The 23,762-nt window shown below is 40.0% G+C and overlaps 2 protein-coding genes across 2 annotated transcripts; both read left to right on the top strand.

Moving 5' to 3' along the window:
• The first annotated feature begins 619 nt into the window (after positions 1-619).
• Positions 620-20,703, top strand: ap2m1b (adaptor related protein complex 2 subunit mu 1b). The gene is made up of 13 exons (XM_023277779.3): positions 620-949; positions 2,117-2,158; positions 3,039-3,153; positions 5,609-5,874; positions 7,182-7,264; positions 8,829-8,834; positions 8,940-9,075; positions 13,775-13,919; positions 16,215-16,334; positions 16,413-16,548; positions 16,663-16,760; positions 18,913-19,024; positions 19,168-20,703. The coding sequence occupies exons 3-13, from the start codon at positions 3,080-3,082 to the stop codon at positions 19,300-19,302; spliced, it is 1,311 nt and encodes a 436-aa protein (XP_023133547.2). The 5' UTR covers positions 620-949; positions 2,117-2,158; positions 3,039-3,079; the 3' UTR covers positions 19,303-20,703.
• On the top strand, positions 16,767-18,906 carry LOC118470823 (uncharacterized). Its single transcript, XM_035951666.2, has one exon. The coding sequence runs from the start codon at positions 17,316-17,318 to the stop codon at positions 18,333-18,335; it is 1,020 nt and encodes a 339-aa protein (XP_035807559.2). The 5' UTR covers positions 16,767-17,315; the 3' UTR covers positions 18,336-18,906.
• Positions 20,704-23,762: the final 3,059 nt, after the last annotated feature.

Genomic DNA, 23,762 nt, shown 5'->3' on the forward strand with positions numbered 1-23,762 from the left:
AGATGAGATGAGATGAGATGGGATAAGATAAGGTGAGATAAGATAGAATAAGATACACTTTTATTCATCCAACAAGGGGGAAATTCACTTGACACAGCAGCTACACTTGAGAAAGAGAAACGTGTAAGTAAAAATAGAGCACAGATATACAGAATATAGATGAAATGTACAAGTACTGTGCAGAATGTCATGTAAACTGTACAGATGGATTGTTGTGGATGTTGTAAAGTGTGCAGAGAAGGTTGTATACTGTGCAAAAAATAGGCAGAAAAAGATTTTTCATGCCTTAAAACTAATTTTAATTTACTGCAATCCCGGCTGTCAACAACCAAACTCACTCTGATAAAAAAAAAAACAATAACAAAATTATTCAGTTATCTAAATTGTTGTCAACAAAACTGCTTGAAATGTTTTTTTTTTTAAGATATGATCAAATACCACCCAGTAATATTAAATAATGTATAATATATGATTAATACAGCCCTGTTTATCCCTCCTCAGAGCCCAGCAGGATGACTGGAGCTGTTCGAGGCTGATGTGATGATTTTTCCTCCTTCAGACTCTCGGAGGAGGAGGGCCGCGTCCCAATCCGGACATCCGTCTCCTCGCACTCTAACAGCGGCCATAGCAGGCAGGAAACCCACCGGGAGCTGTCGGTGTGTGGATCAGAACAACACCTCATTAACCCGGCCGCTGGAACAAACACCTGCCGGGGGTTAAACGTCTCTCTGCGGGGCTCGGAGGACCAGGGCGGAGGAGGGCGGTGCCCTGACGGGGACGCGGTCCGTCGGGCTCCGTCAGCTGACTGGCTGCTCCAGCCGCCGACATCTTGCCTCCGACCGGAGGAGACGGAGAGTCCGGGCTTTACGGTCAAATGTCCGGATGGAGTGACGGTGCGGCCCGCGGGGTGCTGAGGGAGGCCGGCCGGAGACACAGCAGCCTGGAGCGTGTAAGGACACCGAGGAGGGCGGGTCAAACCGACCAACGGTCCGTGCGTCTGTCTGCACTGCAGCAGCGGCGGAGTGACCGTCTGACTGCGGTACCGTTAGCATCTGAGGCTAACAGCTAGCCGTTAACGAACCGACATTAAAAACCGCAGTTTTCAGCGATGAGCCACTTATCGGTACTATTTGTTCAATATACGCACAGATTGAGTGTATTTATTAAATCTATATGAACCTTCCTTTAGTTCGGCTCCGGTAAAAAGTAACTGTGTTTTATAATATTTTAGCTTTTGAGCGTTTTTCGGTCACCGTATCATCGCTAATATCTCCAGCGGCTCCGGGCACTACGTGACTGGGCGGTAGCGTCAGTCTGGTTCAGTCCGGATGGTAAAGTCGAAATTATACCGAAACACGAGCTGCACGTCGGTTCTACTTTACCCCGATAGAACGATAAGAGCTTCTCGGTACCGACGAGGTAAATGTCCGGGCCTGAACGGTTAGATCTGCGGGTCTGTGACACGAAAGCTCGTTAAAATGGCTGTTTTTTGACTGAAGTTCTGCGGTTCACAGATTCATGACTGCAGACGGTCGTTAGCTTCCATGTTTATATGTAACATTCATTTAGATCAGATTTATACTCTAAAAAAGGACAGCTAATTCTAAACTAATGATGCTAACAGCTGTATTAACATTAAGCGCTGGCACAGCCCATTTAAATTTTTTTTTGTGTTCATTTAATTGCAAAAAATAATTATAGAGTTATATCTATTAATAAAAAAAAGTGATCACGTTTCTTTTCATTTTCAGTCAGAAAAAATACATCTAAAAAAATCTGACAATATAGATAAAAGCCTAAACATATCAGGTTCTAATCATTATGTAGAAACGAAATAGACTTAGCTCTTACGTTAAACCAAGAATGTGATTACTTTTATCATTTTTATGAGCAAATCTTTAATTTTTTATAATTAAATATTACTGTCCTCTGTGCAGCACCCCCTGCTGTGTGGGTATCTGCATGTTCAGCCTGTTTTTATGTTAATTAGTGTCTCATTAACCAATTAGCCATCATTTCATTGGCAGCTAATCAGCTACAAATATGTGGAATTGAAAGTTTGTAAAAGCTGCTGCTGGTTTGTAATTAATTAAAATGTTTTCTGTTTTTATTACAGCTGAGAATATTTTTACACATCAACCGAAAATCTGGTTCGCTGGTGAGAACGCTTGAATTTAAAGAATTTCATCATTTATATGTTATTTATTTCATTGAAAAATGGTTAAACAATGACTAACTTACCTTTTTTCCAAAGAGGATTGGGTATTTGACTAATTTAAAGCATAATATAATTCAGATTTTAGTAGTTTCACTGTAGAAACCAAGAAAATTAAGAAGTTTTTGTCATTTATGTTGTAGTTACTGTACAGGAAAAATGACAAAATTGAAAATAAATTGTCATTTTTTCAAACAAAACTGATATTTAATGTGTTAGGTTTTAATTCAGATATTTACAATCTACATTTGATGTTACTAAATTGAATTTTCCAAGTTTTTATTCAGTTGAAGCGAGACTTTAAGATAAGATTAAATAGAACAATGCAAAATCCTATTGATAATAATACTAATAATAATAATAATAATAATAATAATAATAATAATAATAATAATAATAATAATTTTTCTCTTAAAATGTTTACCCTATTAGATTTCTTAACAGGAATTTATTTGAACTGGTTTTATTTAAATCCATAAATTGCTCCTTATTAGTAAAACTACTAAAATCTGAACTTTGGTCTACACACAGTTTTCTTTGGAAAAAAGTTAATTTACACTTAATTTTTTGCCATTTTTTTAGTGTAGCAGCTCAAATATTAAAGATAAAACTCTTTAATATTCATTTTTGCTACATTTTTTTATCCCCCAGATTCCAGGTTAAGATGTCAACGTGCTGCTAATAACAGATTTTAGCTTTAACCATCTACAGAATGCAGACAGCAGGGGGCGCTGCAGCTGCTCAGAGGTTAACGCTATGTTTTCATGTGAAGATGATGATGATGATGATGAAGACCTTCCTCCTCTTCCTCTCTCTGCTGCAGTGACTCTTCATTATGCTTGGCTCTGACTGACAGCGGCGGCCATGATTGGAGGACTCTTCATCTACAACCACAAGGGGGAGGTGTTGATCTCCAGAGTTTACCGCGATGACATCGGGTGAGTTGGCGTCGCTCCGATCCGATCTCAAACCTAGTCTTACTGACCAAAGATATTGGAGCCCAGTGGATGTTTATTTACTCTGGCGTTACTGTAAAGTCAATAAACACATGATAAGGGCTCCATAATTTCCTCTGATTCATTCGCAGTTCGTCTAAAGCTTTTGAGTTCTGGTCGGAGATCATTAATCATAACAGAAGTCTTTGTCATGGTGCCCCTTTTACTAGCTAAACTCCCACAATGTTCTTTACTTGCCAACATGAACTTCCTGTAGTCACTACATTTACCTTCTAACACTACATTTACCTTCTAATACTACATTTACCTTCTAATATTACATTTACCCTTTAATACTGCATTTACCATTTAACACTACATTTACCCTCTTAACACTACATTTACCCCCCAATATTACATTTACCTTCTAACACTACATTTACCCTGTAATGCTATGTTTACCCTCTAATACTTCATTTACCCTGTAATGCTACATTTACCCTTTAACACTACATTTACCCTCTAATACTACATTTACCCTCTAACGCTACATTTACCCTTTAACACTACATTTACCCTCTAACACTACGTTTACCCTCTAATACTTCATTTACCCTGTAATGCTACATTTACCCTTTAACACTACATTTACCCTCTAATACTACATTTACCCTCTAACGCTACATTTACCCTTTAACACTACATTTACCCTCTAACACTACATTTACCCTCTAACACTACATTTACCCTCTAACACTACATTTACCCTCTAACACTACATTTACCCTCTAATGCTACATTTACCCTTTAACACTACATTTACCCTCTAGCGCTACATTTACCCTCTAGCACTACGTTTACCCTCTAACACTACATTTACTCTCTAATATACATTTACCTTCTAACACTACATTTACATGACATCGCTGTGAATCGGTCTTTTCTCTGTGGACGCTGTAGAGATGCTGAACATGAAGCGCTGCAGCTTTGCTCTGTGTCGCTGCGATGCAGGGAGCCTGTTGCTAGGAAACAGCAGCGTAGCCCTGCAGCAGCAACGGAAACCTGAGAGTGATGAGGTCACCTCTGTCTGCACCGACAACATGGCTGCCGAGCAGCGACGGAGGGAAAAGAGTCTAGATTTATAGGACAGAGTGAGACGTCTCGGCTCTAAATAGTTTCTAATGTTTTTATAGAGCTTATAGTGAAGACGTCAACACATTATAAACTGCAGCAAAGATAAATGTAAAAGAAAACAACAGCAAACAACCAAACATTAGGATTTTAGCTTTTATTTTCTTTTTTTTGGTAAATAGGCAACAGAGTAAAGTGTAGAGTTGGAACGAATAATCAATAATCAGTTTTTTTCACAGTTTGAATAATTTTTCCAATTCAAAAAAGTCTAAATTCTCTGATTCCTGCTCCTTAATTATGAATGTTTCCTGGTTTCTTTCCTCTTCAGTGGCAGTAAACTGAATAAACAGAAGACGTTTGTCATCTCAGGCTTTAGGAAACACTCAACATTTTCCACCATTTTCTGAAAATTTTGTACAACTAATTAATCCAGAAAATAATCAAAAGATAATTAGACAATAAAAATAGTTCTTAGTTGCTGCCCTTGTATAGTGTCAATCTATACAAGAGTGTTAAGGGTATTTTTTATTTTGGAGCTTAAATTAGTAATTAATGATAATTGATGTCCCCATTTCTGTTCATTCATTTTTAGGCAATCACCTAATCAATCAAATAATCAAACTCTCAAATTACTATCCAGGTGAATGACAAAGTAATAACAGATAATAGCTAAGAATGATAAATAGTTAAAAAGAACCCTTAACCCACTCATGGATTTGAAAGGCATGTTTTCTTTATAAAAAGTCACCAACATGACTCCATTTATCAGCCAAAAGAATCTTCAAATTTTCGACTTTCCAACAGTCCTGGCCTGAACGTATCATTTGTGATGTACAGTTGCGTTAGCAAAATCAACCAAATCTGATTTAAAATTATTTTATTTTTATGCCTAGTTACACACCATCTACACAGTTTTTAGCTTTAGTATATACATTCTGTTGATGACAGGTAGTTTTCGTCTGGTAAAAATAGATCTGGACTGCTTTTGATTTATTTTTATTTTATTTTATTATCCCTTATTAATCCCACGAGGGGAAATTCTGATTTTCGCATCTCTCCCCAATTGGGGGAGTCAGAGCGATGGGTCAGCCACAGTACAGCGCCCCCTGGAGCAGGAAGGGTTAAGGGCTTTGCTCAAGGGCCCAACAGTGGCCGCATCGGGGCTTGAACCTCTGACCTTCTAATCAGTAGTCCAGAGACTAAACTGTTGCGCCACCACTGCCTACTGTGATTTGGTATAACAACCTTTAACCAGAGTGTTTCTCGTCTTCTGTCACTCCTGCAAACAAACCTCCTGATTCTTGAACTCCGTCCTCCGTCTTTTCAGGCGAAATGCGGTTGACGCCTTCCGGGTAAACGTCATCCACGCCCGGCAGCAGGTCCGCTCACCAGTCACCAACATCGCCCGGACCAGCTTCTTCCACGTCAAACGCTCCAACATCTGGCTGGCGGCCGCCACCAAGCAGAACGTCAACGCTGCCATGGTGTTCGAGTTCCTCTATAAGATGTGCGATGTCATGACTGCGTACTTCGGCAAGATCAGCGAGGAGAATGTCAAGAACAACTTCGTCCTGATCTACGAGCTGCTTGATGGTAAACGGATGATTCATTTACCTCATTACTGCGTCTAACCCTCTGAACCATCTACTAGTTTTTTCGTTACTGTTGACTCATTTTTCTCATAAATCTAAAGTCCTGAACCTCTATGGAAACAAAACAACCATGAAGAAGAACTCAGAAATGTCTTCTTTGCAGAATGATATAGTTAGATTGTAGAAGCTTCAGTAGAAATCAACTGGACTTCTTTTTTTGTTGATGTTATGCATCTATATCATCTTTAGAGATAGTAGGGATATCTGGTCTCTGGCACTGTAGAAATCAACTAGACTTCTCTTGTAGGCTCTTGAAGATGTTTGAAAGTATAGAAATCGACTGGACTTCTTGTGGGTTCTTGAAGATGTTTGAAACCGTAGAAATCGACTGGACTTCGAAGTTCTTAAAGACATTTGGAACTGTAGAAATCGACTGGACGTCTTGTAGGTTGTTGAAGACATTTGGAACTATAGAAATCGACTGGACGTAAATCAATCCTCTAGTCGACTAAACTAGAAAATTGTTAATAGATTATTTGTTTTTATTATTATAATTGTTCGTAGCAGCTCTAAAGAAACACAATTAATGGCTTCAACTGACGGAAACACTGCATTAATACATAAAGAAACACAAATTATTTATTTTCCTTCTTTTCCATGAAGGTATTTAATGTAGATTAAGGATGGAAAGAGTGGTAGAAACACTTTAATTATAAAACTATAATATAAACATGTAATTTCACATGTTTGTAGCTTATGAGCTGCTGATAAATCTGACAGCTGCAGGTCCAGATGTTAGTTTGGGTTCCAGAGACACAGCAGGTAGTTTTTAAAAGCAGGATGTTGATTCTTTACATCTCCTTACAATAAACTGATTATTTCACCTCGTTTTTGGATGTTTTATTTCTGTGTTTTCATTTTTAAACCTTAAACTTCCTGAACAGGTCTTCAGTCTGCAGCTCTGTGGTTTTTTTAGGTTTTGATTTTTGTAGCGTTGGATGAGAAAATCAAAACCTAAAGAAAATACAGCGCTGATGGCAAGCGTCACCGAGCGGCAAGTTGGACTGGTGGTTCTACTGGTGGTTCTGCTGGTGGTTCTACTGGTGGTTCTGCTGGTGGTTCTACTGTTGGTTTTATTGGTGGTTTTATTGGTGGTTTTGTTGGTTTTATTGGTGATTTTGTTGGCTCTTTTGGTGGTTCTGTTGGTTATATTGGTGGTTCTATTGATTCTATTGATGGTTCTGTTGGTTCTGTTGGTGGTTCTGTTGGTTCTGTTGGTTTTGTTGTGACTGTGTTTGTGTCCTGCAGAGATTCTGGACTTTGGTTACCCTCAGAACTCAGAGACCGGAGCTCTGAAAACCTTCATCACTCAGCAGGGAATCAAGAGTCAGGTAGGAGTTTAGACTAACGTGCTGCAGATTCTTACTCAAACATTACCTTTTTTATTTAAAAATAATTCTATATTTGAACTAAAACTGTTTTGGTCCAACACTTTGAACTCTAAAAACCAGCTGACAGGTTTGAAAAGCAAGTTATTGTTTTAAAACATCACCAAAATACAAGATTTATCAACAAGAAACTGTAAAACAGAAAAAAATGTGGTCCTTGGACATATTATTTGTAGTCAAACATGAGCTTACAGTATTAATTGTTTATCAGCAGGAAGTCAAGAGTCAGGTAGGACTGATTTGGATGAATCGTGTTACAAATTCTTATTTAAAAAATGACAAGTTTTAATCTATATTTGAACTAAAACTGTTGTGGTTTAAGTCTCTGAGCTCCAAAACCAGCTGGCAGGTTTGAAAAATCAAGTTAGCATTTTTAAAAAATTCACCAAAATGACACCATTTATTAACAACTGTAAAAATTGATGGATTTTCAGCTTTCTGACGCTTCTTGGACAAATTATTTGTAGATTACGATTGTAATAGTTTATCAGCAGGAAATCAAGAGTCAGGTAGGACTGATTTAGACTAACGGTGCTGCAAATTCTTATCAAAAAATTACCCATTTCACTAAAAAAATTCTATATTTGACCTAAAATTGTTGTGGTTTAACTCTCTGAACTCTAAAAACCAGCTGGCAGGTTTGAAAAGCAAGTTATCATTTTAAAAAAATCGTGAAAAATGACAAGATTAATTTACAAGAAACTGTTCAAGTAAAAAAATTCTTTATTTGTAGTCAAACATGAGCTTACAATTGTACTATTTGATCAAAATCGTTTTTTCCTACGTCTAATTTAAAAATTTGCAAAAAATGTAGTTTTCTTGAACCAGATTCTTTAAAATACAAAATATTCTACAAAATATTCTTCTTAAGAAACAAAAATTGAGAGTTTTCAGCTGAAGTGCAGGCAGTGTTTGTATGGAAACTAATTCAAAACGCAAATAGCTGCATATATTTATCGACTCACTGTTGTTTCTTGTTTTATAGTGATGTTTAGCAGCCGCGTTTCCATTTAAACGTCATAGAATTTCAAGCAAACCTTTGATATGTTGCAAAACTTGTACTTTTACAGACTTTACAGTTGAACCTGAAATCTCTGAATTATTGTCAGGTGAGTTTTAGTCACAGCCGAGTCAGTCGAGGTTTCTCAGGTGCGTCCAGAAAGTCAGAATTTTTAGATTTTTACAGAATTTGTTTGCGTCAAACCGTTTATTTTGGTGAATTTTTAAATGCAAGACATAGAATAAACTTTATTTACTAATCGATTAATCAAGCAGTAAATATGTTAAAACTTTTCTCTGCTTGTTAACAGATGGTTTCACTTTTCTTTTTTCATATTGGAAGCCTCTAAGTTGCTGATAAGTTGTATTCGGACTTTAGTTTTGTGTGATTTGTGTCCCTGAGTAGAGAGTTTGTCTCCAGATGTTGTAAAGTTCTGCTTCCTGAGCAGATGTTCTGACTGAAACTCTGTTTTCTTTTGGCCTCCCGTCCATCCGGATCGTCCCGCAGCACCACGTGAGTCTGAGCACAAACACAAACACGCCGTCGCCTCGGTGACGCCACGCCGCTCCGATCTCTCACCGCCTCCCCTCTTCTGTCTCCCCCTTTTGTCTCCCCCAGAGCAAAGAGGAGCAGTCCCAGATCACCAGCCAGGTCACCGGGCAGATCGGCTGGAGGAGGGAAGGAATCAAGTACCGACGGAACGAGCTGTTCCTGGACGTGTTGGAGAGCGTCAACCTGCTGATGTCACCGCAAGGTAACGCAGCGACGCTCACGCTTTTATTAGCTGCGTGTATGGCTGGCCGATATCGATTTTATCGATTAATTCGAGTTTGTACTTAATGTCGATTTGTTTTAATGAAAATCGATTTTCCATCAACATCCGCCACCAACGCCTTCCCGCTGGGCTCCCGTAGTTCAGAGTGCGCCCCCCTCCCCCCCGCGCTTGATACACAAACAACATGGCGGCGATCGGTGCAGATCTAAAGGCGCGTGTCCACTAGATGTGATTTTCCCGCAAGGCAACGCACCAAAACTGAAAATCACACGGACGGCGGGTGGTCACTATTGGACCACAACATGGTCACATGACAGCACTGACCAACAGCAGGACGCTACGTGGTCACATGACCGAGCTTTCAGCTGGACAGTCCTGCAGACAAGTCGGATAAACACAGCGGCTCGGCCACAAACTTTCCCTTTTATTTCAAAAACACTTCAGTGAAAAGTATTTCTGAAAGCATTTGAGGTAGAAATAATCTGCAGCAGCTGAATCTGTCCTCGTTTTATGTCACCGACGCCTAGTTTAGAAGTTTGAGGACAGTTTCACGATGTGTGGAATCTCCACTCCGCATCCAATTTGCATAAAGTAGAAGTCAGTCTACTTTATGCAAATGAGCTGCAGCCCTCTCCAGGTAAACACACCGGATCGCAGCGGAAAACGCACCGCGACCGGACCAGCATCCCACATGCAACACATTTCCAGCTGTGATCCGGTGTGTTTACCTGGAGAGGGCTGCAGTTTATTTGCATTAAGTAGACTGGACTCCGGCATGAGGAGATTAGGTAGGGGGTAAAAAAAAATCGGATAAATCGTGAATCGGGATTTTTTGTGAAAAAATTGGAGATTTTTTTTTTAGGCCATATCGCCCAGCCCTAGCTGCATGGAACAAAAACAAACACACAAAGTTTATAATTGAAACGGAGGTGATGCACGGAAGAACTACTTTGCATTTCTGACATTAAAAATCCATTTGACTCTTTTGCGGAGCTTCAGTTTTGAGGTTTCATCGAGCAAAGACAAACTCGCTGCAAAACAAATAAAAACTTTATAAGAAAGGCTGATTTATGATTAAATTCAAGAACATATTAATTTTTCTCCACACGTGGAAGCGACTGCTAGCTTCAGCCACACACTAAATGTTTTTAATCCCATTAATAATCATTATTCTGCACAAGCAGAAGTCTTTACATTATTTCAAGTTAAAATGATCAGAAGTGCCGGTTTACTTCCTCTATTTTCTGATTTTGGAGAGATTTCTGCTGCTTCAACCATATTTGCTTCTTTCCAAACTTAAAACGCTTCATGGGTGCATCTAATCAGACAGAAAAATACAACAAAGCAAGAAAATATCTTCATAGCAGCTACAAGAAACTCTGTAAATAAAGAAAATGCAAAAAAATTTCCAGATTTGTCTAATTTTTTACTGATACGGAGGATATAGGTGATGCACAGAACAAGTACTGTGCAATTTAGTGGTAAATTAACTGGAGTAAAAGGTAGAAACAAACATTAAAAATCCAAATCCCTTATATGTGAAGCTTCAGTTTCAGGTTTTGTTAAGCAAAGATTAAATATTAAACTCCTCCTACTTAAGTATAGAACCTCACTCTGTTTATATAATCCTCCAAAACAACGAAAAACTTCTCAAAAGGCAGATTTATGATTAATTTCAAAAACAAGAAATGTTTTTAATCCCAGTAACAAGCATTATTGTTCACAACTAGAAGTATGTAGCAGATTATGTTACATTATTTTAAGTTAAAATGATCAAAAGTTCCCGTTTAGTTCCTCTATTTTCTAATTTTTGTACTGCAGGAACCATATTCGTTTCTTTAGGATCCTCAACGTTAAATGGGTTCATCTAGTGAGACAGAGAAACACAGCAAAGCCAGAACAGTTGGCTCAGGTTATGTGTGTTTGCTCATGTTATTAAAGTTGATAAGCTAATAATAGGCATCAGCAGTGATTTATGAATCCTTCCATTAGACTGTTAATCAAACACAACTGTGTGTTTTTCCAGTTCTGTGTTGATGACAAGACAAAGACACACAAAAAGACCAGGAAGATGCCAAAAATTTACCACAAAGAGACAGAACAAAATACAAGAGACACAAAATGAACTCACACAGACGGTAATTCAGCACAAACACAGATAAAAACGCCTCTTAGTCCTTGTCCACACGTAGCAGGGTTTTTGTAAAACCGAATATCCTTCCCCCTCCGTCTAGAAAAAAACTTATGTACACACCACCTCGTTTTTAGAATAAAACTTCATCCACACCTAACCGCATAGGTGCGTTTTTCAGCACATTCATAAGCATGCCGGACCTTTAGGTGGCAGTAGTTCCCCAAGTCCTAGCAAGGTGGTGGAGAATAACCGTCCTTACCGTCGTCCTTCGCCTGTGTTGTTGAATGTGGAGCAGTATCTGGGCTTGTAAAAACAAGCAAGTGACAAGCGCCTGTACAAGAAACAGCGCCCAAAACCTTGTGAGAGCATCCATACTGTTACCGAATGTAAACACAGGTCGCATATGTGACGTAACAACATATTTTGTCGCAGGCGGTGACGTTTCGAAACACAAAACCCCGGTTACTGATGTCCACATGCAGACGCATAAAACGGAGAATTCGCAAATCTTCACTTTGGTCGGAGTTTTTAAAAAGAATCGTTTTTGATGACGTAAATCTGCGTTTTCGTGTGGATGATAGGCCGAATCGTAGAAAAATATCTTCATTTTGTGAGATACCCGGCTACGTGTGGACAAGGCCTGAGACAAAAGGACTATTAGATGCAAAATGGCCAAACCAGTACAAGAAAGAGGTGAAAAATGAACACAAAAGTGGTTGAAACTGACTAAAAGAGGCAAAATGAACACAGATGAGTGCAAAATAACATCACAAAATTACTTTAAAGAAACATCAAGAGCTACAAAAGGGGACAAAGAGAAACAAACAACCACAAAGACACACAAAATGACCAAAAAGAGACATAAAACCAAATGCAAAAAGACAGAAAATGAACACAGGCAGATCCTATGTCAATGCAAACCGAGACGAAGCCACCTCTTAGATACACAAAATGACCAGTAGTTACAAAACAGCTGCAAAGAGACTGTAAACTACTACTGTTAGGCCTAAACTAACAAAAAAGAGGTGAAAAATGAACACAAAGACTCAGAAAATCACACAAAAGTCTTTAAAACTCACTACAAGAAATGCAAAAAGAAGAAAACTGATGCAAAACCAAAGCAAACAAAGACTCTACCAGAGAGAGAGACAGAACCAGGTACAAAGAGACATAAAATGAACATAAACAGCAAAGACACACAAAATGACTTAACAGAAACACCAGGATCCATACAACTGGGACCAAGAGAGACAAACAACTATAAGGACACACAAGTCGACCACAAAGATACAAAACCAAACACCAAAGGACAGAGAATTCAGAAAAAACAGATGCAAACAGAGACAAAACCACCTCTTAGGTACACAAAATGGCCAGTATATTCAATATGGCTTTAAAGAGACACTAAACATCTACAAATAGGCCTAAACTAACAAAAAAAGAGGTGAAAAATGAACAGAAAGACTCAAAAAATCACCACAAAAGTGCTTAAAACTCACTACAAGAGATGCAAAATGGACAAAAACAGATGGAAAACCAAAGCAAACAAAGACAAAACAACCATGAAGACGTACAAAATTACAAATCAATTTTTAAAAAAAAGAGGTGGAAAGTTAATACAAAGACATGAATCACCACAAAAATGAATAAAGTTGACTAACAGATGGAAAACTAACACAAACTGATGCAAAACCAAAGCAAACAAAGACAAAACCTTCTGCGAAGACATACAAAATGGCTTAAAGGAAACACCAAGAGCCCTAAAAGCTGAACAAAGAGAGACAAACAACTACAAAAACACACAACTTGACCACAAAGAGACAAAACCAAACACAAAAAGACACAGAATTCACAAAAAACGGATGCAAACAGAGGCAAAGCCCCTATTTAGATACACAAAATGGCAGCAGATAGACTCTAAACAACTACAATTTGGCCTAAACTAACAAAAAGAGGCAAAAAATCACCACAAAAGTGCTTAAAATGCACTACAAGAGATGCAAAATTAACAAAAACACATGAAAAACCAAAGCAAACAAAGACAAAACAATCATGAAGACGTACATAATTACAAACCAATTTTTTTTTTAAAAAGAGATGGAAAGTTAATACAAAGACACAAAATCACCACAAAAGTGAATAAAGTTGACTAAAAGATGTAAAATTAACACAAACCGATGGAAAACCAAAGCAAACAAAGCAAAAAACAATCGCAGAGACACATAAAATTACCTAAAACAAATACCAGGAGCCACAAAACTGACACAGACTTCTGTTTGCATTGTTTTTTTCATCTATTTGTGTTGTTTTTGCATCTTCTTTGGTCAGTTTTTACCACCTTTATGGTCATTTTGTGTCTTTTTGTTGATTTTTCACCTCTTTTTTGTTAGTTTAAGTCTCTTTGTGTATCTTTTGAATCTCTGCAATCATTCTAGTCTGTCGGAGCTGCAGTAGCGTCTCTGAACCACCAGAGGGCGACGTCACACTTCCAGTGGCCACCTTTGTGTTGCTGACGTTTGTGTATTTGTGCATTTGTGTGTCCAGGCCAGGTGCTCAGCGCTCACGTCTCTGGCCGGGTGGTGATGAAGAGCTACCTGAGCGGGATGCCCGAGTGCAAGTTTGGGATGAACGACAAGATCGTCATCGACAAGCAGGGCAAGGGAGGAGGCTCCGAGGACGCTGCCAAGAGGTCAGAGGTCACACACACCTGACCGCCATATATGGTCACGTCCTGTGGAAGTAGGGCCACACCCACTTTAGACTGAAGTAACACACCAGACCAAATATAAGACCAAAACTACAGAAGCTCAAGCTATGAATCAAGACTTAGAGACACAAGACAGCAGTAAAGACACATAAAATGACTGAAAACAAACACCAAGAGTCACAAAACAAGGAAAAAAGAGAGAGAAACAACAACAAAGACACACAATTAGAACCAAACCACTACAAAAGATGTTCAAAATGAACAGAAAGACACAAAACTAGCAACAAACAAACAAACACAAAACCAATGCAAACGCAGACGAAACAACAGCAAAGACGCACAAAAAGACTAAAAAAAGAAAAACCAAGTGCTCCAAATCAGCGATGAGACAAAAAACACCTAGAAAGACACACAAAATTACAAGAAAGAGACACAAAATGAGCACAAACATTGATGAATCTTTGCAACTGGAGATAAAAATCACTTCTTAGATACTAAAAAGGAAGTCTAGATGCCAAATGACTACATAGAGACACAAAACAACCACTAAGAGGCTCTGAATGACCACAAAGACACACAAACCAGCATAAAAAGGCACAAAGACAGGAAACTAACCACAAAATATGACCAGAAAGATGTTAAAACTGACTGAAAAAACACGCAAGTACACAAAATTAAGAAAAAACATGCAAAACCAATGCAAACACAGACGACAGTAAAGATGCACAAAAGGACTTACAAGAAATACCAAGTGTCACAAATCAGACAAAAACAGCTACAAAGACACACAAAATTACAAGAAAGATATACAAAATGATCACAAACATTGCAAACAGAGGTAAAATGACTTCTTAGATACTAAATAAGGAAGTCTAGATGCTGAAAGACTACATAGAGATACACAATACAACTACAAAGGCACACAAACCAACAAAAAAGACACAAAGACAGAAAACTAACCTGAAAAAAATGACCACAAAGAGATTAAAACAGACTAAAAGAACACACAAGTACACACAAAATGAAGAAAAAACAAACACAATACCAATGCAAATAGTGACGAAACAGCAGCAAAGACGCAGAAAATGGCAAGACAGAGACACAAAATGATCACAAACATTGCAACCAGAGGTAAAATCACTTCTTAGATACTAAAAAGGAAGTCTAGATGCCAGAAGACTACATAGAGACACAAAACAACCACAAAGAGACTCTGAACGACGACGAAGACTCACAAACCAACAAAAAAAAGACACAAAGACAGAAAATTAACCACAAAATATGACCAGAAAGAGATCCTAAATGACCACAAAGAGATTAAAACAGACTAAAAGAACGCACAAATGCACAAAAGAACAAAAAGTTAACACAAAACCAATGCAAACATAGACAAATCGACCATAAAATGACTTACAGCCATAAGACAGACAAAAACAGCAAGAAAAATGACAAGAAAGAGACACAAAATGATCACAAACATTGCAGTCAGATGTAAAATCACTTCTTAGATACTAAACAAGGAAGCATACATGCCGACAGACTGGATAGAGACACACTAGACAACCACAAAGACTCTGAACGACTACAAAGATTCACAAACCAACAAAAAAAAAACGTGCAAAATGAACACAAAGACGGAAAGCTAACCCCAAAAAATGACCACAAAGAGGTTAAAACTGACTAAAAGAACTCACAAGGACACAAAATGAACAAAAAACATAAACACGAAACCATTGGAGAGATGAAACAACCCTCAAATGACTTATAGAAATACCTAGAACCATAAAACAGACTAGAACAGCTAGAAAGACACAAGAAATGACAAGAAAGAGACACAAAAAGAGGACAAACAGGTAAAATCACCTCTTACATACTAAAAAGGAAGTCTAGACTCAAAAAGACTGATAGAGACATAAAACAAGCACAAAGAGACTGTGAACGACTATAAAGACACACAAACCAACAAAAAAGACAGAAAGCTAACTACAAAATATGACCAGAAAGATGTTAAAACTGACTAAAAGAAGACATAAGGACACAAAATGAATGAAATTTATATTTTTTCTTCCTCCTCTATTTCTTCCTCCTCTATTTTTTCTTCTTCTTCCTCTATTTCTTCTTCTTCTTCCTCTATTTCATCTTCCTCCTTCTCTATTTCTTCTTCTTCCTTCATTTCTTCTTCCTCTTCCTCCTCTATTTCTTCTTCTTCCTCCTCTATTTCTTCTTCTTCCTCCATTTCTTCCTCTTCCTCCTGTATTTCTTCTTCCTCCTCCTCAGCGGTAAACAGTCGATAGCGATCGACGACTGCACCTTCCATCAATGCGTCCGCCTCAGCAAGTTTGACTCTGAACGCAGCATCAGCTTCATCCCTCCTGACGGGGAATATGAGCTCATGAGGTCAGAGGCCACACCCACTCACTCACACACCTGTGGGCTCAGGTTCAGGTGAGTCTGACCATCTGTGTCTCCGTCCAGGTACCGAACCACCAAAGACATCATCCTGCCCTTCAGAGTGATCCCTCTGGTCAGGGAGGTCGGTCGCACCAAGCTGGAGGTCAAAGTGGTCATCAAGTCCAACTTCAAGTCGTCGCTGCTCGCTCAGAAAATCGAGGTAAGGCTTCTAGGAGGTCCTGGTTTGAAGAAGAGCTGAAGATCTACCAGTGCGTCCTGTTTTTACGGTTTCTTTAGAATCATTTTGGTGACTTTCCACTGGTTATCTCCTCAGGTCCGTGTTCCCACCCCTCTGAACACCAGCGGAGTTCAGCTCATCTGTATGAAGGGAAAAGCCAAATATAAAGCCAGCGAGAACGCCATTGTGTGGAAGTAAGTTTTAGTTTTAGAGTCATAAAGATCAGAAAACCTCACCCTATAAATCAGATGTACAGAGCTGCCGACCTCTGAGGAGAATCAAACAGATCAAAGTCTGGAGAATACGACAAAGTCCAGAATCTCCAGAGTCCTGATTCAGATGATAAACGTGGATGATCTGATGTCCACCTGTGGGGCAGAAAAATACAGAATAATAAAGATAATTCTGGTTTATTTCAGCCTCTCGGTCTCCCTTTCAAGATTCTGTATGATAATGCATTTTATTGTCTTTCGTATATTTTATGCTCTTGTAAAAGTTTTAATAAAAACTAAAAATAAGAAGACACTCACTACTACCATTCCTTGAGCCCCTTCCACCTTCTCAAGTCAGTCAGAATTTTATCCAGAAACTGACTAACAAATAGTTGTTGAGCTCAAATGTCGAGTACATTTCATCAAACTGGTGTCAAAGAATCGCATTAAATTGTCATAGAAAGCAGACTGAAGCCACAGGTCAGGTTTCATTAACACCTCTGAGGTTGTCCTGGGAATGAACCAGTATCTTCCAGTATGGAGAAGAGCAGCAGGTGTAGCTGTTCTTCTTCCTCTTCTTTCTGCTGTTCATCTCTGAGGTCATCGTCTCTGCTGATGTTGAGGTTTTTGAGGCCTGAACAGATCAATAGTTCCACTTCTCAGCCAAACTGTCCGCTGACAGAGCAGGTCTGCATCAGCGCTGACGCACCAGCAACAACACCCGCATCATCAACAACACCTGCATCATCAACAACACCTGCATCATCAACTACACCTGCATCAACATCAACACCTGGATCAACAACACCTGCATCAACAAGAACACCCGCATCAACAACACCTGTATCAACAACACCTGCATCAACAACAACACCCGCATCAACAACACCTGCATCAACAACAAGACCCGCATCAACAAAAACACCTGCATCATCAACTACACTCGCATCAACACCCGCATCATCAACACTCGCATCATCAACACCCACATTATCAACAACACCCGCATCAACACCTGCATCAGCAACAACACCTGCATCAGCAACAACACATGCATCAACAACACCTGCATCAGCAACAACACCCGCATCAACAACACCTGCATCAACAACACCCGCATCAGCAACAACACCCGCATCAACAACACCTGCATCAACTACACCCACATCAACACCCGCATCAACAACACCTGCATCAACAACACCTGCATCAGCAACAACACCCGTATCAACAACACCTGCATCAACAACACCCGCATCAGCAACAACACCCACGTCAACAACACCTGCATCAACAACAACACCCGCATCAGCAACACCACCCGGATCAACAACACCCGCATCAACAACGCCTACATCAACACCCACATCAACAACACCACCCACATCAACAACACCTGCATCAACAACACTTAAATCAACAACACCTGCATTAATAACTCCTGCATCTGCATCACCTACTTCAACAACATGTGCACCGACAACACCTGAAACAACAACACCTGAAGGAACAATACCACCTGAACTAACAATAAAACCTACACCAAAAACACTCTAAAATCACCACTATCAACACCTACACTTACAACAAAACCTGTACCAACACCACCTGAAACAACAAGCATTCAGCAACACCTGTATCTGCATCACCTACTCAAACAAACAACACAGAAACCAATTAAAACCTGAAACGCCAACACCTGAACCAATAGCAATGCCTGAAACAGCAACACCTGAACCAACAACACCTGAACCAATTACACCTGAAAAGCAACGCAATACCTGTACCATAAACAGCACTAACACTTCCAACACCTGCACTTACAACAAAACCTGTACCAACAACACCTGAACCAATGACACCTGTACCGACAACACCACCTGAAACAGTAATACCAGAATCAACAACATCTGCATCAAAAATACCTGAGCAGTACTACCACCACCTCAACCAACAACAAGACCTGAACCAGTAACACCACCAACACCGTACACCAGACATGGGCACTATTACCTAGATCTAAATCTCACCTGGTGCAAGTGTTGTTGTTGGTGACTGACATGGTCTTAGAAAGTTTGGTTTCTGGATGAACTCCTGCTTCCGATGTGTACAAACATTATTATGTGTGTTTCAGGATAAAGCGAATGGCGGGGATGAAGGAGTCTCAGATCAGTGCAGAGATCGAGCTGCTTCCCACCAACGATAAGAAGAAGTGGGCCAGACCTCCCATCTCAATGAACTTTGAGGTGAGAACTTGACTGGTCTTCATCAGATACCTGCTGTGTTCCTCCTCCTGGCTGTCTCTAAACTCTGTTGTTAATTACTGTGGTTTTATCCAACTCTTCCTCCATCACCACCACCTCCTCTCCATCCTCCTCTTCCTCCTCAGGTCCCATTTGCTCCCTCGGGTCTGAAGGTTCGCTACCTAAAGGTCTTTGAGCCCAAACTCAACTACAGCGACCATGACGTCATTAAATGGGTTCGCTACATTGGTCGCAGCGGGATCTATGAGACGCGCTGTTGATGCCACCAGGGCTCAATGTGACATCATTGTTATTGTTGTTGTCGTCGTGGTGATCTTCAGACACAGATACATTTCCTGTTTATTATCTTCCGTTTACAAACTCATATTCTGCTCTGTGGCCTCTTAATTATTCCTGTTATCGTTGTTATTGTTGTTGTTTCTGAGCTGCTGCCAACACGTTCCTGTGTTTAGCTCCCAAGGGACACTGATCAGCCAATCACATTCCAGGAAGCATAAGTGGGCAGGGGTTAACAATAACTGGAAGTAGAGTTCTGAGCTAAATTCATCTTCTTTGTGTTTGTGTGAAGGCAGAAACCCAACAGACCCAAAACCAACAGAAACAGACTCTTTAATCCAGACCTCGATGCTTTAAGCCAGATCTAAAGCAGACCTTAAGACTTCAAACCAGACCTGGAAACTTGAAACCAGGCCTAGACACTTTAAACCAGGCCTAGACACTTTAAACCAGGCCTAGACACTTTAAACCAGACTTGAACCAGACCAGGATACATTAAACCATATATAAACCAGACCTAGACACTTTAAACTGGACTTGACCCAGACCTGAATACATTAAACCATATCTATACCAAATCTGGACACATTAAACCAGATGTAAACTGGACTTGGGCACTAAACCAGACTTGACCCAGACCTAGAAGCTTGAAACCAGACTTGAACCAGACCCGGGCACTTTAAACCAGACTTGACCTAGACCTAGAAGCTTTTAACTAGATGTAACCAGACCTGGGCACTTGAAACCAGACCTTGACAGATTAAACCTGACCTGAACCAGGCCTGAGTACATTAAACAATATCTAAACCAGACCTGGACACTTTACACTAGACGTGAACAAGACCTAGAAGCTTTAAACCAGACTTGGACACTTTAAACTAGACATTGACACAATAAACCAGATCTAAACCAGACCTGGAAGGCTAAACCCAGACTTGAACCAGATCTGGAAGGTTCAAACAATATCTGGACTCATTACACCAGATTCAAACTGCACCTGGACAGTTAAAGCCAGGTTTGAACCAGACTCTTTAAACCAGACATAAACAGAGTGAAATTCCTGTCTTGTGGTCAGTCTGTGGTAAACTGTGTTACTACCCAGCATGCATCTGTGTTTTATTATGTTTTTTTTTTTTTTTTACAGTTTTGTATCCTGAATCAGTTTGTTGTGTGTAAATCAAACAAATGTTGTGACTAAGAAATGAAGATGATGATGGTTCCTCTGTTTTCTTAGTAAAACCAGTAAGACTGACTTTAATGTTTCAACCCTCTGTCTATACAGACTTTGTCATTGTTTTCCCTTCGCATAAGATTCGACCCCCAATGACATCATCACGTGGTTGAGCAAAAGATGCAGAGAATAAACTGATTTAATTTCATGAAAACTGCCAACTCTGTTTCTGTCCACATGGTCATGGTTTTACAAACTGAGCACTAATAGCAATGCCAAGTCAGACTACATCAACAGTACATCAAATATCAAGAATATTCTGTCATTTCTTTGAACTGATCCACAAGGTAGTCACAGACCAAATGGACACAACAGTCCTGACCAAATCTACAGAACAGAGACAAATGCTTATGTCCTAAGAGCCTCAGTGGTAGGAAACTGGGTTTCTCTTTTTGTTTCTTGAAGATGTTTCAACTTCATCCAAGAGGCTTCCTTAGTTTTAACTGACTGATGGAGAGTTCAAGGTATTGATTCTCACCCCCAAATTGCACGATTTAAGGCATGTTAACAACTCACTTATGTGGCTTGTTTGAATTGTGAAACTACCTGGGGAGGGATGACTCAAGTTGCTAACGACGATAAAACTGTCTGATGCGGAATGACAGAATGCGTTATTGGTTCTGAAACTGCCTGGGGACGGATGTTTCAAGATTTGAATGATTGTAAAACAGCCTGAGGGGAGGTGACTCAAGGTGTTAAAGGTGGCGAAACTGCCTGGAGAGGAAAAACTCAAGGTGTCGGTGGTGGCAACACTGAGGGATCACAGAAGTTGTGAGTGGATGTTGAAACTGCCTGGAGAGTGATTTATCACTGCCCAGGGAGGGGTGATTCCTAGTGCTTAAGGAAGATATGTTCTGGGTATTATTAGCAAACAAACTTCCTCTGGAGGGATCACTCAACATGTTTGTGGTGGTGAAACTTCCTGGTGGGGGATGACTCTAGGTGTGAAAGGTGGTGACACTGCTTAATGAGGAATCACCAAAGTTGTTAGTGGATGGTGAAACTGCCGGGGACGGATGATTGGAGGTGTGAATTATCTTCAGTCTGCCTGGGGAGGAATGACTTTAAGTGTTGTTGGAAGGAGTGGCTACCAGGGTGATTGAAGGTGGGAACGGTGGTAAAACTGTCTGGTAAGGGATACCGCAAGGTGTGGATGTTGGTGAAAGTGCAAAGGAATGGTGTTAAAACTGCCTGGGGAGTGATAGCTCACTGCCCAGGGAGGGCTGATATCTAGTGTTGAGAGAAGATATGATTCTATGTATTATTAGCAGTCAAACTTCCTGGTGAGGGACAACTCAAGTTGTTAATTATTGTAAAACTGCCTGATGAGGGATGACAGAAGGCGTTATTGGTTGTGAAACTGCCTGGGGATGGATGGTTCAAGGTGTGAATTATGGTCAAAATACCTGGGGAGGGAAGACTTAAAGTGTGATCAGAAGAGGTGACTGCAAGGGGAGGGATTACTCAAAGTGACCAGTGGTGAAACAGTCTGGTAAGGGATACAGCAAGGTGTTGATGTTAGTGGAAGTGCAAAGGAGTGGTGGTAAAACTGGCCAGGGAGGGGTAATTCGTCGTGTTTAAGGAAGATATGTTTCTATGTATTATTAGCAGTCAAACTTGACTCGAGGTGTTTGTGGTCGTGAAACTGCCTGGTGAGGGTTCTCAGGACTTTTCACAGCACCTGATAAATTATGTTGTAGAACCATCCTCTAAGGAAGACTTGGAGTCATTTACTGTCCGTCTCCTCACTGTCCTTTTACAATTAGATAATCTATAACTAATAATTCTAAATATCGTTCCTCTGTTTCTGACTGAAACTGAAGCTTCAGTTGAACGTTTGTGTCTTCGTTGCAGCTCGTTGTGTAAAACAGAACGTCACACTGTTGAAACGTCCAGTTTTTGGTTTCTGCCGGTCACCGTGACGACCAGCAGCCTGTAAAAACAGACGGTTTTCTTTCAGCAACCAGAAAAAAAAAGGAAACAAGATGAGGTGACTGTTTGGGAGGTGTGGGAACCTGCTGACCAAGAGTGTGTGTTCAATGTGTGTGTTCTCATCATGCTTGTGTGTGTGTCTTTGTGTGTCTTTGTGAGTTGTGTGTGTGGATGGACAGATGAATGGGCAGAGATGTAATTAAATCGTCATCCTTCAGCTCCGGCTGAAAGTCTGTCTCCTCCTCCATCTCTCTGAGCGACGTCCCGTCAGAAGCCCGACTCTCAGGCCTCAAGGTCGGCTGGATGGAGGCCAGTGAGGTCCCTGGGGGCCCCAGAAACACCAGAAACAGTGACACATGATGGGATACAGAACCGGAGAGCTGCACCTGAGGAGGACAACTGCAGCTGCTGAACGCTCCAAAGGTCCTTTAGTGAAGGTTCAGTGTGATGAACAGGTAAAAACACCATCACAAAGTAATCAGACTTCACTTTCTGCTCACTTTACTGTGCAGATTTAACTTGAAATTTGTTTTCCATGGTTGGACTGTCAATACAGAGTTTTACTGGAACATCCTGAAAAGTCTAAGAGAGAATATTTAGAACAAACCTTCTGAACTGTAACATGCTGGCTTCAAATCTACAGGGTGTCCCTAAAGTCTGGACATAGGAAATCTCATTTATGATCATTTTTTTACCTCCACAGATTAAATATGGCTTTGTCAAAAGAAGAAAGAGTTGAACTGGTACGTCTCAGTGGACGTAAAGGACGAACATATGGAACAAGAGCAGATGAATTTAATGCATCCAAGGAGGATTCCACTTGGCTTTTCCACGGTGGTGAAGGTGGTTAAAAAGTTCAAAGAAACAGGCAGTGGATGGACAAACCCCATTCTGGACGACCAAATGTATCAGCCGAAAATAAAGAATTAGTAATGGCTGAAATTCATGCTAGCTACAAAAAATAAATTCCCTAGCCCTAACCCTGTCGTTCGATATGTCCACTGTGCGTCTCGTCAAAGTGTTGCGATTCAGTGCAAGTTTTAGGCCACAACAGCACAATCGCTGCTTCTTACCTGCCCTATTTGCCAGATTCTACTTCTTTTTATTCCCCCAAAATGAAATTAAAGTTGAAAAATCTCAGTTTTTACTCAGTTTAGGAGGGTCAGCTCATTGGAGATTACAGAAGTGGACTTTACAAGTGTCGCAGGAGCACTGGGAGCAGAGCACCGCTGCACAAGGAGACTAATAACAGTAAGGACAACCAAATTTAAATCCAGTTTG

The sequence above is a fragment of the Amphiprion ocellaris genome, chromosome 7 (assembly GCF_022539595.1).
Source record: "Amphiprion ocellaris isolate individual 3 ecotype Okinawa chromosome 7, ASM2253959v1, whole genome shotgun sequence".
NCBI classification, from domain to species: domain Eukaryota; kingdom Metazoa; phylum Chordata; class Actinopteri; family Pomacentridae; genus Amphiprion; species Amphiprion ocellaris.

Excerpts from the sequence above, each read along its gene's own strand:
- ap2m1b (XM_023277779.3), top strand. The coding sequence starts at position 3,080 with ATGATTGGAGGACTCTTCATCTACAACCACAAGGGGGAGGTGTTGATC. Across the intron at positions 3,154-5,608 it reads GTTTACCGCGATGACATCGG|GCGAAATGCGGTTGACGCCT; the intron begins GTGAGTTGGCGT and ends CCGTCTTTTCAG. Across the intron at positions 5,875-7,181 it reads GATCTACGAGCTGCTTGATG|AGATTCTGGACTTTGGTTAC; the intron begins GTAAACGGATGA and ends TGTGTCCTGCAG.
- LOC118470823 (XM_035951666.2), top strand. The coding sequence starts at position 17,316 with ATGGAGAAGAGCAGCAGGTGTAGCTGTTCTTCTTCCTCTTCTTTCTGC.